This window comes from Pyxicephalus adspersus, chromosome 11 (assembly GCF_032062135.1).
Source record: "Pyxicephalus adspersus chromosome 11, UCB_Pads_2.0, whole genome shotgun sequence".
In the NCBI taxonomy this organism is placed as follows: domain Eukaryota; kingdom Metazoa; phylum Chordata; class Amphibia; order Anura; family Pyxicephalidae; genus Pyxicephalus; species Pyxicephalus adspersus.
In genome coordinates, this window is record NC_092868.1 from 60605579 (window position 1) to 60621406 (window position 15828).

General features: G+C 47.6%; 1 protein-coding gene and 1 long non-coding RNA gene across 2 annotated transcripts in view; one reads left to right on the top strand and one right to left on the bottom strand.

The window, feature by feature from the left end:
• Nucleotides 1-15828, bottom strand: part of LOC140341476 (otoancorin-like) — a 30850-nt gene that overhangs the window by 7943 nt on the left and 7079 nt on the right. Inside the window, exons 4-13 of the mRNA XM_072427277.1 lie at nt 10424-10633; nt 8306-8473; nt 6345-6491; nt 5831-5889; nt 5652-5757; nt 4942-5060; nt 2934-3072; nt 1863-2053; nt 1624-1717; nt 642-807 (exon numbers count right to left, since the gene is read on the bottom strand). Coding sequence (XP_072283378.1) covers nt 642-807; nt 1624-1717; nt 1863-2053; nt 2934-3072; nt 4942-5060; nt 5652-5757; nt 5831-5889; nt 6345-6491; nt 8306-8473; nt 10424-10633 — 1399 coding nt within the window. The remainder of the gene's footprint in view (nt 1-641; nt 808-1623; nt 1718-1862; nt 2054-2933; nt 3073-4941; nt 5061-5651; nt 5758-5830; nt 5890-6344; nt 6492-8305; nt 8474-10423; nt 10634-15828) is intronic.
• Nucleotides 1-15828, top strand: part of LOC140341478 (uncharacterized) — an 81060-nt gene that overhangs the window by 2981 nt on the left and 62251 nt on the right. The window lies entirely within an intron of this gene.

Here is a 15828-nt window from a genome sequence, read left to right on the forward strand (position 1 = left end):
CACTTCTCTTGTCCTGTACCCTGGGTGTGATTCTCAGTATCTGTTCTTATTCTGTATGTACAGACACTGCACAGTACCACTTCTCTTGTCCCGTACCCCGGGTGTAATTCTCGGTATCTGTTCTCTGTGTTCAGGTTTTTGCACTCTATATTTCTGTGTCACTCGGCATGTCAGCTGTGCAGTCACTGTGTGCGCTTTGTAATTACTATCATGTGTCAGCAGACATCAGATGATGGGCTGTCAGCCTCCTGCTAATTGATTTCAGATAATTTTTGATAATTTAACAAATAATGGCAGCATTGTGGGGTAACAAGAGGCAGCGCTGTCAGTGCCTCTCACTCTTATAGGAAATAATACATTGCCATGGCAGATACAACACCCATTCATCAGGGAGGATATTAGCAGAGCCAGAAAAGCCCCGTATTCTGCCGACACAAACAGACATTTGTGCTCAGCTATTAATCACTGTGTGCAACATCTACACCTATATAGCTCTGACACATACCATAGCGCTGAGTATAAGAGGTGCTTATACTCTGAGGTCACACTGGTGAAGGATGGATTGTGATTGGTTGCTATACGTACTATATATTGGAGGCAGAGATTTTATAGAATGATCACAATAATTTGCTATGGAATACCTGTTGATCGTCTGCGTCGTGCGCTCACAGATTTGTTGTAAATTTCCGATAGTTTTGTGTTCAGTGAATTCATGTTTGGCATGTTGTTAAATTCTTGTATCACAGAGGGGGTGAAGTCTCGTATCATGGAGGACAGAATGGATGTCAGGGCGACTTTTACATCTTCCTGTTAGAGGAAATATATCGGTGTTAGTGATTTACTGACCGAATACCGGGAGACAGATCCGGATCTCTCAGTTCAGCACTTATCTTTAGTGCCATACATGGATCTCATCCTCTGCAAGCATGATGGGAATTATTGTGTATCGGTTGATCTTGTCTCCAAATAGTTTTTCAATTCAGTTTATCAGTTCTCCTCCACCACTGCTGACAAACAATAAATCACCAACCTTCGCTCCTTTATATTGTATTTGTGCTGGTGAAGGCACATGGTTAGCACAGAAGGTACAGAACTGGCACTTGGTTAACACAGGAAGTATAACACTGGCACATGATTAGCACAGAAGGTATAGTGCTGTAGTACCATGACTCACTGAACTGCTTTGTAAATCTCTAGCGTGTAAGTTTATCAGACATCTGTGTGAAATAAACACCATGACCTCCAAAATGGTATATGTAAGCAAGAACAGGGGGTTTCCCAGCTGACAGCATTGCCTCTCACACACTGTATCAGCAGTTCTGGGTGAATAATTTCCATACAGACCACCCTAGGAGACCCCTGCACATGAAGATGTGACTAAATGACTGACAGAAACAAATAACTGAAAGAGGAGGGGTTAGGACAGCAGCTATGAGGAGGGCTGGATGTTCCCTATAGTCCATCAGAAATAAAGGTGGCTCAGAATCTAATGCTGGTTATGTGGAAGTCACAGTGTGCTGGGAAATGGGCAGTGAAGTCTTTCAGAGCAGAACAATCTTTAAGTGTCAAAAAAAAAAAGAAGAAGGAATTCAGCCTTGATAATATTTGTGTTTTATACATTACCGTGTTTGGGATCCGGTCCAGATCTTCCCTGCAGAGAGTAGCAGCTAGGACTTCCAGGTTCAGGAGGATTTCCTGTGTCCACACAGAGGTGTCACTACAATGATAAGGAAATAATAGAAGAGACTCATGTAATGAAATAAAATCCAAAATATGTGATACAAAATATATGAATGTGAAATAAAATCATTTATTATAATTGATACAGACAAGAGTTATAAATGTAGAGATCGGCCCCTCACTTGAAGGCTAGAAGTATCTGCTGCCTCACAGACTCCTTCAAGGATCCGTCAAACCTCCCGCATGTCTTCAGCTGCTCCATGATGGCCAGGAACACCGGCGTGGAGAGCGAGGCCATTTCCTGCTCACCAAAGACACAAACCATACTGCCCAATGACTGGGCCTGGTCCACGCTGTGCTCCTGGCTGACGTTCTGTAATAGATTATCACATGTGAGAATTCATTGCCCCGTCTATAATGTTGTAATACTCCCCGGGCCGAACTCGTTACGTGGGGGTTCGTCCGGGACAAATATCATGAATTGCAGCGTCAATGGACTCCCATCAGCCGGCCTCTATTCTGCTGGCTGTCTATTAATGATTTCTTTCCTTAATTAATACAACAGAGAAGGGAAAACTCTTATTCTGTGTAATTCATGTAAGATTTTATATTCTGCGTATTTCTCTTCTACTATCAAAGCAAACAATTTATCCGAGGACACAGAAGATCCTCCCAGTTTAATTAAATTGTCTGCTGGGAACGTTCCTCTCTCTTGTTATGGAGTCAAGTAATATTTGTGTGTTTGATGTACACGGGGTGTCAGCACTGAACACAAGAAGGGGTCTTTGGAATCCCTAGAATAGGAGTGGAGGGAATCTTCACATAACAAATCCGGGGAATTTTCTCCACATTCAGGGGAAATGAGTAAACAGGGATTTCGTTTTCACATGATTAGATAACCGAAGAGAAAATTCCCATGATTTATTGTGCAAAGATTTTCAGCCTTATGGTTTTTCCAGCCTCCAATCCTAGGGTCTGATCTCCATTGTCCTGGTATGGAAGTTGTGATGGGACTCTGTAGAGACGTCAGAGGATTGTTGCTGGGAATAATGTTTTGTGATCCTTTCCATGGACAGATGAACAAATTATCACTGTTCTATGGAGAGGGGAGGATAGTGACACCCCGCTGTGCTCTTCCTCATTGAAATGGTGTACCGATGTAGACATGTCAGATTTTTGCCCGGTACATTAGTAAGGGGTCCCTGGAAGTAATCAGACATTACTTTGTGTTTCAACCCATGTCAGACATTTACCAGGCAGTTCTGTATAAAGCTGAGGAGGTCAGTGCGCCGGTTGGAGCTTCTCGGCAGGAGTTTAATGTCCGCCTGTCCCATCAATGTCACCAGATATAGACAGACTGCGTCCGGGACCATCTGAAGAATGGACAGTGGCCTATAACGAGGGGGAAACAGTTCTATGGATGACATGGAGACAAACATAGGACTGCAGATAGGAAAATCAGATTACACTTCATAGACAGACCCAGCCCTACAGTCTATATGTAACGCTATGGGACTGGCTAATGTGTGAAGAAATGTGCGTCCAATGCATGGATGGGTCACGTGTGTGTTGTAGTGCACTACCATGCATGTGTATTGGGTTGGACTGCATTAGGGTGAATGGCTCCGCACTTTGTTTCATATGGTGCCACATAATAAAATCCTCATATTATTCAGCCACAATGCATTGGTGTTTATGGGCCCTTATTAAAGCTGAACTCTATTTTACTGCTGCTTATCTTTCCCATGCAATGTGCACTACATTTCTGTGCCATCTCTGGGGCACATTGGGCCATCGGTGCATAGCAAGCAGGAAGTGCAGTACACAGTCATAGTGCGAACAATTCCCAAATTGTACATTTCCCCCGTCTAAGGCTGACTCTGCATGGGGCTAATTACTGTTATCTCAGCAGTTCTACATATATGCTGAATACATTCCCTGATATACAAAGACATTCCTCAGATCTGTGTACATTGATCACAATATGGAACAGCAAGCAGGCAGCAAAAAACATAACTTTCAGAATGAAATGTCTTTTGGGTGAATGTTCCAATAACAGCCTAAAACGGGACTCGCTGGAAGCATGTTGTGCGCTTTCCCTTTAATCATGGGCGCTGTCGGTATTAATATCGGCCTCGTTACGGAGTGCGGTACAGTATCCAAGCCGCTAATATATAGCTCCATCACCAGTGAGAAAACCCCAGCGCCGTATCAAAGCCATTTACTGCCATCTAAAACATTTCAGCCGAGATTATATTTAATAAGGAGAGTAAATCTTTTCCAAATCATTTTAATTGAATGTAATTGCTGGCACCGAACGGGGAAAATTCCGCTTCCCATTTATAATGTCATAGAGATGCAGCACCAACATGGCTGCCGCTGCCAAAGACTGGATAGTGGTCACGGGGGAACTCCGGACACAAAAGAACAAAAAGTCACCACCAAGCTGTGAGATTCTCGACTGTTGGTGCGCCAACTTTACCCCAAAGACTAATATTCCATTCCTTGGGCTCTCTGTACCCCAAACTTCCTTTGTATGCAGCACGAACACTTCTCATGCCTTCCCCCAGTGCCTGACACAAAGCTGATTTACTAAAGGAGTAGAGCAGTCAGTGCACTGACTCCATTCACTCATTTTCCTTGCACCCCAGTATGTCAGTAACTTGTTCTATATATGCAGCATATCGAGATTTTATAGCCCGTGTATTATGGTGAATGGACAGGAAAGAGCCTCCGCACCACTGCTCCGGGTCTTGGGGGTCACATCATCCTGAGCCCTCCGTGATATCTTTCCTTCTATCTGGAATCATTCTCCAGGGGCCCCAATAAATCTCAGCCTGGCTACAAAGATGTCAGAAGAAAAATGGCAGAAAGTTACTGAAGAGAGAGAGAAGGTTAAATCTGACTAAATTGTCTTCTTTCATCAGTTAATAGCCCCGAGCCATGGTGACCTCTCTGCCGCTGCCCCGTCCGGGGTCACTGACAGGTTATAATTATTTCCTGCGGCTGATAGATAATTTCCCCATCAGATGTCTCCGAGGAGATTCAGCCAAGAAAGTTCTGCAGAATGATGGAAACTTCACCAAGAAACTCTACAAGATCCCCACAAGGTCACCTTCCAGCTGAGGGCCAATATTAGTTATATGGTGGAAACCAGGGGCAGAAAAGTGGGGGCATTAGAGTGGGGGGGCAGCAGACGTGGGGCTTCAGACTGATCTGGGCTCTCAGATCTCCGATGGAGCGATGACCCCGGCTACTTACGGCTCATACAGGAGGAATGGTGCGGGGATGGAGCTCAGATCCTCCAGGGTGAGGGAAGAGAAGTCCAACACCTTGGTGAGACTCATCAGCTTGAAGTATTGTTTGGCTGCACACTGGATCTGAAACAGACACATCGAGAGTAAAGTTTATGTATGTGGAAGCACTACAACCCCCAGACTGATGACACCTGTACCCCCCAACGCATTACACCTGTACTTCCCACTCCAACATTATACAGCCGTACTCCCCACACTGATGACACCTGTAACCCCACACTGATGACAGCTGTACCCCCAGACTGATGACACCCCTACCCCCAAACTGATGAAACCCATACCTTCACAATGATGACACCTGTACCCCCACACTGATGACGCCTGTTCCCCCAATGCATTACACCTGTACCCCAGACTGATGACACCTGTACCCCGAGACTGATGATACCTGCACCCCAACCCATACCCCCAGACTGATGATACCTGCACCCCTAAACTGATGACACCCATACCCCCAGACTGATGATACCTGCACCCCTAAACTGATGACACCTGTACCCCCAGACTGTTTTAGGTATAAAAATACTTTTGTCAGGGAAACATTCTCTGCTGTGACCCCTGACTGGGTTTCCATCTCTGAATGCCATAGACACAACAATTACCCCCCCCCATCCCCCATTTCCTGCACCATGACTGACCCTGAGGTCCCCATACCAAATAACGAGAGGTGAAGCTGCTTCTCCCCACCGCTTCCAGGGCCTCGGCACTCAGCTGCTTCAGATCCTCACAGGAGAGACCCTCAATCCCCGAGCCCAGCTCACTGCAACACAACAGCCGGAGATGTCATTATATACCCCATACAAGCGCCCCCACATTTCACACACGCCGGGTACCTGATGGCCTGGCTGCTGTTCAGACTCTCCAGAGGAATCTTCTTCATCACAGCCAAAATCTGAAACAATACAGGTATGAGATGAAAAGAACCCCACCTGGGGCAAATGTGGAGGAGAATTCCTACCAGCCTGTTACACTTTGACCACACCCAGTCCTGCCCACTATTTTCTGGATTGACAGCACTGACCCCTCCCACTGTGACCTGCAGTGTCTGGGAGGGGGAGTGTGTGAGATACAAGGGAAGGAAGATGTTTGGTAATTGTTTGGAGTGTCTAAATCTCATAGTACCTGGCTGTACCGGAGCCTTTATTAGTGATTTAGCCCCTCTCACTGACCACTGAGACGTCCACACTGATCCTATAGTTTTCCTCCTATAGCCCTAATGGCCCTGAAAACAGGACGCGACCCATTGGTAACCCTCTCCTGCCCCCCCCCTCCCCCCCGATCATAGGTAACGGCTCCATTTTTATTCAGGTTTCAGAAAGCTCTTTAGGTGCAGAATCATTCACCCACCTGGGCCTTGCTCAGGGCCTTCGATCTCCTCAACAATTCTCCAGCCGTGGAATTATCCAGATCCCGAATCATGGAAATGGGAACGTCCTGTAACAGGTTATCTGGCAGCTGCACCAATACGCTCCTCACATTGGTGACTTCTAGAGCCTGCATTAGGAAGAGAGTTCAGAGTGTCCCCAATAATATATTACAGGGCCGATGTATTGCCAGGAGGGGGGTTGTTCTGTGGGTGGTAATTTGTGGTATTTGAGGGCCCCCATCCCCGGGACTGGCAGGATGCACAGACAACCCGGCTGGGATGATGGATTGGTGATGTGATTGGTGTGTGACAGGTGCGCTCCCCTCCATACATCACGCTGCACATTAGCAGATAATGTAATAAGCTGATGATATCATTAATGTCAGCGCGAGATGCAGTGCTGACACCGCCGCTGTTTTCATGCCGCTAAATTTATCATTAAATCCGCAACACACATTTGGATTTTTGCCACTAAACGTCCCGGCTCCAGACAGAATCTCTAATTGATAGCAGAGAGCGATGGAGACAACAGCTGACGAGTCGCCTACTCTCATGGTGTCACTCATTATACCGGGTGGAATTAACCCTTCCGCTGCCAGCGATTGGCTCACCTTATCTATGGGGGTCACATGGGCACATTTGTGTCTGGCTGAAGGATGATGATGACCCCCTGATAATCGGCAGCAATGTTGGGTGTCTGATAGAATGTCAGTGCTGCATTGTTTGCTCTTTGTGTTGTATATTAGGTGATTCTGTGACTGGGCCCTCTGACCCTCACTGACCTCTGTAGCTGCAGGCTGTTCGGAGAGATTCATCTTCAAAGCAGAGACACTGAGATCTCAGCTCATCTCAGGCCTGGTGTACATGGACGCTATGCAGTTATCACCTCTCAGCCACCTGCAGTCAGATACGTTGGCATTGCCCATACCAGATGACAGGCAGCTGCCAGGCATGCCAAGCACAATACGGAACGCACACAAATCTCATTGATTCATAATGGGGCACCCAGATGGTGGTAGGTTGTCAGCTGCCCGGTAACCACAGCCTATAAGTGTCCATGTGAACCAAGCCTAAGCCGGGTATCATATCTGTGCGGTAGTGCCATAGCTTTGCATTTATAACCCCCAGCGGGGCAAAAAAAAAAATTCCAACAATTGCATTACTATATATTGTGGAAGTGGCACTGCCACATTGAAAACTGAAATTTTTTTTCCTCTCATTTTCTTTCTGAGTTTATTGTTTCTGCTAAGATTTTTAGGAGTGAATGAATCCTCGGTGCCTGCAGCTACAGAGATCAGGGAGAATACTTTAGGCCCTTTCACACACATGTGCTGCTAGAATGCGTGTAATGACCAGCACATTCCCACAGTAACAATCAGACCGCGTGTTGTGCGAAGCAACTCATTCCTAATAGAATTCCAACACATTGTTTGAGAGATATATCAGTGAGCATTGTGCGCAGTGTATTCCCAAATACTGTGCAGGCCCCTTTTTGGGTTGCTGTGGAGCTTTGGTCAGCTCAGTGCAATAAATCTCCTGCCATAATGCAGCACACGCAGTAATGCGCAATGTGTGATCCGACCCAAAATGTTCATCGTTTGGCCTCATGTGCATTGTGCAGCAATTCATCCTCAGATATCACAATATCATAGGATGACCCTGGACGGCTACTAAGGAGTTGTGACCTCATCTGTGAACTTTGAAGATGAATCTCTCCCCAGCGCCGGCACCTACAGAGGTGAGTGAGGGGGTCCCCTTTACATTCTGATTGAGCCAACAATTCTCTCTATTTCTATCTACATTCCATCATATTGGGGGTGAGACGATCTGTGAGATCTGATTTCTCTGACCCGATGAGAATCCGTCTATCATATATACCCGAGGTGAGGCCGAGATTTGGAAGGTTCAGCTTTGATAAACAATGGAAATGAACAGAACTGACCCGGCTGACGATGGATTTCCTCTGAGCCCCGGACATTTCTTGCAGCGCTGCAGCTGCGGCCTCACCAGACAAAGCTTTCATCAGGACGCTGCCATTCACAGCCCGGAGCTTCCCCACTGACAGCCCACCAATCAGAGAGCCCATGTGGAGGATTCTCTGATCCGTCACCTGCAGGGCAAATACTCAGAATTAGTATCATGGGATTGTTCTGTGACCCCGGATAATACAACAGGGACCCCACCCCTTGTACCCCAATATTGGCACCCAGCAATGGCCTCCCTATGATGTTGGCTACATAGTGACAGGGAATGGTGATCCATCACAGCGCCCCACACAGGTCACTCTATAACCTCCCCCATACACAGGTGAATGTTCCGCCAGATACACTCACTGCCTGGCGTGCTGACAAGTGAATGATTCACCAGGTGTCTCCCGTGTATGTGAGGAGGATCCGGCAGATTCTCATCCTTCTGCGTGCAGCAACCTCCACCACCCAACGAGGAAAAACAAATTGGCAAAATCCCAGATAGTTTAATTAAAATTGAAATGAATGTGAAAGTGCTAAAAATGTTCACTCAGGTCTGCAATGTGTTATTTCCGGGAAGACGCTCCACAAACAAACGTCTGCGCTCAGTGAATCCTGTGTGTATCATTCACCACATCCTCTCTATGGATTTATACATGGGGTTATCATTAGATTGCAGCGCTGGGTCTCTGGACTCAATGCCCTGCGGTAGCAGCTTGTTATGAACACAATGATGACGCTCCGCTCTAGGGTGGCGATATTTTATATCCTCCTCTATATAATATTAGGCTGCTCATAAAAATGGAGAAAGCTGAAGAAGCGTTCACAGAACACCGAGAACAATTCAAACATTTCCAGAGATTTGGAGTCAGCTGGATTTCCAATGAATGTATGTATGTGAATGTATGGATTCATCGGGGTGACCAGAAGACTCTGAGATTCACCCATCTATCCCCATGATACAATATACGCCATGTACAGGGTGTGGTCCTGAGAAAAAATAAGTGCACCCCATGGAAATGACCGACCCCGTCAGTATATTACAGCCAAACATATCCTCTGTCTGTGATTGGTCAGTCACAGAATGTTGTCCCGGAAGGCCGGAACCATGTCTATATGCCCCATGGTAGGCGGCACTATGTCACTATGACATCACATATCCATAGGGAACCCCTCCCCCCCATATCTGAAGATGATATCACACCCGCTCCTCCATCCCCCCCCCCAGGGAGGTTCTCATTATTGGCTCTCCTCTGGTCACATGATTCTGACATGGTGGGAAATGATGGGGTTTCACATGACAAATCTGCACTTTAATTTAGACCATGAGAGTGAATGTGGTGTGAATGGTGTGTGTCATTTTCCGCAGTATATCCCTCTAACCTGTATGAAGATTTTCAGTTTGTCCTCCCAAATATGTAGAAAATGGCCATGGGGTGTATTTATTACCCCCCCCCCCCCCCCCGGTGAATTTCTTGCATTGTATGATGTGTGGCGCACTCTTCGATCGGGGGATGCACAATATGAGATCTTTTCCCCATGTGTAGGGTGAGATGGGGACATATTGGGCCCCTATGACGTGGCGGCCCTTACATGGTGTCTGGATGGCGGGTGAGGCCTCTAGGTGTGACGCCACTTTACCCCGTACAGAATGGGACACTTCACATTCCAGGAATGTCACCACCCTATACCGCAGAGAACACAATGCCGTAGAGTAACACAAAGTTCCAGCTCTTCCAGGTTAGTTCCTGATATCTGAATCCTCTCCCCAGGCTGCCCAATTATGTGGTGAATATTTGTACAGCCCAGGGGTTGAGGGATTCACCGCTTCTCCACCTCTGACCAGACCCTTGGGTGTAGGAATGCCGGAGTGACCCCTTAAGACCACTTTAGCACAACGATCCTGGCTGGGTGCAGACTGAGCTGTGATTGGATAATCTGCTCCAGTGGATATTTGGGATCTCAGAATCTTCATATCAACCAGGAATGAGATCTGGACCCACAAGAGCTTACAATCCAATCTCAGAAGGGGCAGAGATGAGGGAAAGCAATGTCAGAGACAATAATTGGTGAATGTGTCCCCCAACACTTACATTCACCCTCCTGATGATGGCTTGTAGCTGAGCTTTGCTCCATCCGGTCACATTGCCCAGGCTCTCTAGGGCGCCCTCTACAGCCTCTGTGCTGAGGTTGGTGATCTGCGCCGGGCTCAGCCCCAAAGCTTTTTTACCCAGAGTCCTCAGCGCCTCCGCTGATAGGTTCTTCATGGTCCCTGCCAGGGACTGCAGGAGCCTCTGCTGCAGCTGGAGGAGAGAAAGGAGATATTACCAAGGTGTGATAACACGTGTGGGTGAATGTGAGGGCAGCCAATCAGATAAATAGACCGGAAATGCACCAAAACCTCCAAAGTAACCTGGGGGGGTCACCATGCATTGTGCTGCATTACTGCAATGTGTGTGAGATAGAACTGCACTGCTGTAATGCATTGGGGTGCCATTTATAATCAAAGTGAGCTGATTCACACCCCAGCGGAGATTCATTCTGGCTCTAAAACATTCCTCCGATATTCGCGCGTCATTAAACACAACCACATAATCCATGGGGGAGGGGGGGGGCTGATAGAAGTGACAACCAAAGAACAATCAATGACTATTAATGACAATTAATGACCCTTCTGAGCCCCAGGCAGTCTGCAGCTTCTATTAGAATAATCCCTGATGATCCTGCCATGGAGGTTCTTGTTCAGGCATTTCCTGTTATAGGGTGACAATGCTCCCACCTGACCTGAACATGCGGAGATCACCATGGAGGGCCTGGCTGATATTCACTATTCTGGGTGACCCTGGCATACACCTGCAATATGAGACTGTCCTAGGTATTCACTGAAGCTGCGTACATCAGAACCTCTCAATGATGGGTGAATGATTGGGCAAGGTGTGGACCTTCTTGGTGTCTTCTCACCTCTGGTCACTAGGTGGCACTGCAGCACGGTCTATTCTGCCTCAGCATGGGGAGAAATAAAAGTGAATGCCATGAATACCAATGGTACCCCAATAATGGCAGCACAGGGATGGGGGGCTCAGTGCTGTGACCCCGCATCCCAAATCCTGATCCCTCCATGGAGGACAGAGATGGCTGTGGGAACCGGGGGGCAATTCTGGAGGTAATGGGGAGGGGGGGTTGTAAGTTGGGGATTGGGGGGTTGTGGAAGGGTTCTAGATTCAGGGGGCTTTATGGGCATTGTAATGGGGTTCGGGGGGATTCCTGGCAGGTCTGTACTGTAGGCATGGGGTCCCAGACTTCTCCCTCAGTTGGTGGGTGTCCCAGGGGTCCCCAATACCTTCATTATATATTGGAGTGTCAGTGCCCTTCCCATGTGGCCCTGTGGGACCCCAATACACCCCTGGGGGTAAATAATTAGATGTCAGTGGTCAGCCCCCAGCTTTACATACAAATCTCCTGCTAATTATAGATCTGGAGACCAGAGATCTGGCAGCACTCTGCACCCCATATCTGGGGCTGTCCCCTAAAGAGGACCTGTCTGCACTTTACATGTCTGCATGAATCCACTCCTGAGCCAGTCTAGAAAACACAATCATTGTACTGAAGAGTTTCACATTTTATCAATAGGAAGCCATCCTGGAGCCCCAGTCAGTGACTATGTCTAGGCTGGGAGGATGTCATGGGTCTGCTGCAGGCAGAAGGAGGCATTTCCTTGGTCTCCTCCTCCCCAGTGTTGCAGCTGATCTGTGTCAGACAATTTTACACAGAAATGCTCAGGCACCAGAATTTGTGGGCTCCAATTAGACCAATCAAAGCAAGAGATTTCTGTGTAGAAGCTTTATTACAATTTCTATACCGAGCTTTTAGGGGCCGAGCTGTGATCCTGCCATTTATAAATGTAAAGAATTCCTTCTAGCAGCCATGATTGTGTTTTCTTCACACCGATAAATGTGAAGTGACCTTCAATAAAAATATCTTCCGCTCTATTTCCTCCCTGAAGTGTGAATGAAGCGGGGACATGCTCGGGGTAACAGTCGGGGTCACAGCGGCACATTCGGGGTCACGGGGACACATTTGGGGTCACAGGGACACATTCGGGGTCACGGGGACACACACATGATTAGAATTCTATTTACACAAATATGGCCGAGCCTCCTCCACCCAGACTCAGGGCAGTGTCATTATAATGCATTGGTATGGCACCAACACTTCCCGTAGCGCTGTACAAAATGTGGGCATACAGAGGATGGACCAATGACAACGGATAACACCGGAGGTGAGAAGCTGGTCCACAGGAGCTCACAATCTAAGGAGAGATTTGGGGGTCACTGAATGGCGCTGCGATGGGGTGTTTGTAGGGAAGCGCTGGGAGTCCTCAATCATGGAGAGATAAAGTGGACCTGTCATACAAGGTGCAGCTTTCCTGAAATACGAGACTGTTGCTGTATATTGTGACCTGCGAGGGAGTCATGAATGGGGTACACTTCCTGACAGGTCCTCTTTTAGGTGGAAATTCCTCTCAGGCTGGGTAGTGAGCAGTTCCATGGGAGTACCACCATTGGGACCTATAAGTGGTCCTGAGTGGAGCGGTCACCAGGCCACCGAGGTCCCATCATTCCCGGTCATGTGTGGGTGGGCCATGGCAGCTCATGGAGGGTCCCTTCCAGGGTGTGAAGATGATGGCGGTAGGTTAGGGGGGTCATCCATGAAGTGAACCCTCAGCCAATAGGAGATCAGTGATCACTTGATTGGTTTATTCTGCTGGCTGCTTCTCTCCTCTGTCCAATCACAGGCTGGGGGGGTGGGGTGGTGACCAAGCTGGGGGGTGGGAAAAGTTGGGTCACCATGCTGGCTGTGCCATCTAGCAGATCTGTACAAATCTCAGAACTGGATGGAAGTTATATTCTCTCCCATAATTGGTGATCTGATTATTGATATATGGTGAATGTATGGTGAATGTTGGGGTTTTTTCTGCTGAGTTTTGCTTTATTCCATTTATCCGGTCCCGGCGTCCGTCCATCACTTGGCGTTTCAGAACTCGGCGCTGCAGATTGTTCTTTTACCATGAAATGTTTTATAAATCAGCGTTTTGTGATTGGAAATGTTCCGGAGGCGGCGGATCCCCATCACACGGACTGGAAGCTTTGACATGCGTTGCTTCGCCTGTGTCAGCACTTTTGGGGGAGGGGTTTCGGGGCGCCGGTGCATAAATTAGCGGAAGTGATTTTCCGCACGCGTGAGGCCGGAATTTACTGTGTCAGCAACGCCGGCTCATTTTTACATCAATTGTCTGCTAACTTTGAGCTGACAGAAGAAACCTCAACATGACAATAAATCGCAGAGCGTGCCGAACAGACCGAGAAATCTCAACATAGAAAACTGTCATGAGGGCCGGGGCAGAAAATGGGGGATTTATGGGGCAAGAAGAGGAAAATGTGGGTTCAGCCTCTTTATTACTGAGTGGGGGCCACCAACAACGTAACAAGAACACCTAAGGCATGCCAAAGTGACACACAAACATATTCACCCAAATATATTCACCCAGAGGCAACTTTGGCATTATAGAGTGGTTGCAGCGATCTCCCAGCTGATGAATCGGGGTCATTGCAGGTCAGCTTCAGCTAAAGCTTTGACCTAAATACCAAACCGTCTGCTGGATGGCTGGGGGGGGGGGGGGGCAATAAAACACAAAACACGGGTTCAGATGGAGAAATTCCTCCTGAATTCCCTGTGTGCTGAACCTTGAGGTGCGTATGTGGAATAGCATGGGAGTGTCCTGGCTCCAGGTGTCATGGAAGTGTCCTGGCTCCAGGTGTCATGGAAGTGTCCTGGCTCCAGGTGTCATGGGAGTGTGGTGGCTCCAGGTGTCATGGGAGTGTGGTGGCTCCAGGTGTCATGGGAGTCAGAGATTTTGGCATACAGTAGAGGGACAGAGCTGTTTTGGGTACAATAGGTGGACAGAGGGGGTTTTTGGGGTACAGTAGGGGAACATTTTGGTATTATTGGGGTTAAATAAAGGGACAGAGGAAGGACTGGACTGTCTTAGTGGATCATGGTGATACTTGCCCCGGCCATTTCCCTTTGTACTCCTTCTTTGCCCCCTCTGTGGATCGCTCTCTCAATCTGACTCCTGCCGGGTAAATTGGGGGTAAGGGTGTATTAAAATGGCGTCCATCTCATCCATCCGGCGTGTGTAGAGCGCGGCCCATACTTCAGTCTCCCGCAGAATCTGCCATTTCATCAGTCTCTCCCCCACCATCGAGGGCCGTGTAATGTGTTCCATCTCATCCGCCGGCCGGAAAATATGGCTGTCAGAGAACGGTTATCCCGCCATCAATCTCCCATCGGATGAATCTGTGCAGAAACCGTCCCAGATATTTCATCTTCAAAGTTTTGTCCTCATCACCAAGAAATGGAATTCACTTTCCAGAGAGAGAAGTAATCACAGGTGACAGCAAACCGGGAAGGTGCAGGGGCCCCAAAATAGTGGACAATGGGGCCCATCTTCCATGTATTCATCTTCAGTTATGATTGATTGGTTGGTGCTCATACACATTCATTCCTTGGCTTTCACCAATCCTGTTGTGGTCCCTCTGTGGCTAGTAATCAAAGATAATCATACCGGGCCCCGCACAGATCATTCCGATCGGACAATCCTTCTATAGATCAATACTCCACAAATTGAAGATTGAGTCTACAGGTATAAATAAAATCCAATAATCCGAAGGTGCACAAAGTCCAGGAATCCTTCAGGTGATGATCTCCTTCTATTACTGTCATGCTGATCCTCCAGATTCACTCATTTCTATAACATTATCCTTCATATTAAAGTCGGGGGAGTCTGATGACAGCCAGTGAATGTTGTCCCCAATTTTCCAGCATTGCTCCTCTCCTCCATCCTGTGTAAAGGGCATTTGGGGTAACTATCGTTGTGATGGGTGCTGGTTGGGCGGATTCTATTTACGATGAACATTTGAGTTCGTCTTGCGGCTTTGTCAGGTTAATATTCAGGAATTTGGAGGGTTGTTTAGTAAAATGCGGAGATTTTCCCGCTCTCGGCCCGTGCTTGTTGTATAAACGTCTCCTGGCGCATTCACTCATTTCTTTTATGGTCTTTCCGGACGTCTCGGATAAAGGAAGTCCATAAAACAGATCCCGGAGTCTCAGCGCCGGCGGAATTATTGGTAAATCAGTATTTAGTGGTGGCAGGGAGAGGCCGTACACAGCTAATAGAAACATTCACACAATAAACCGATCGCCAATAAAAAGGACAAAATCACTGTGAGGGGAAAACAACAGTGCGAAACGACCATGGACAACCCTGTCAGTGAATGTGGGACAATGGGGTCAGTGAATATTGGGTAACACTGTCAGTGAATGCGGGACAATGGTGTCAGTGAATGTTGGGTAACACTCTCAGTGAATGTGGGACAATGGTGTCAGGGAATGCTGAGTAACACTGTCAGTGAATGTGGGACAATGGTGTCAGTGAATG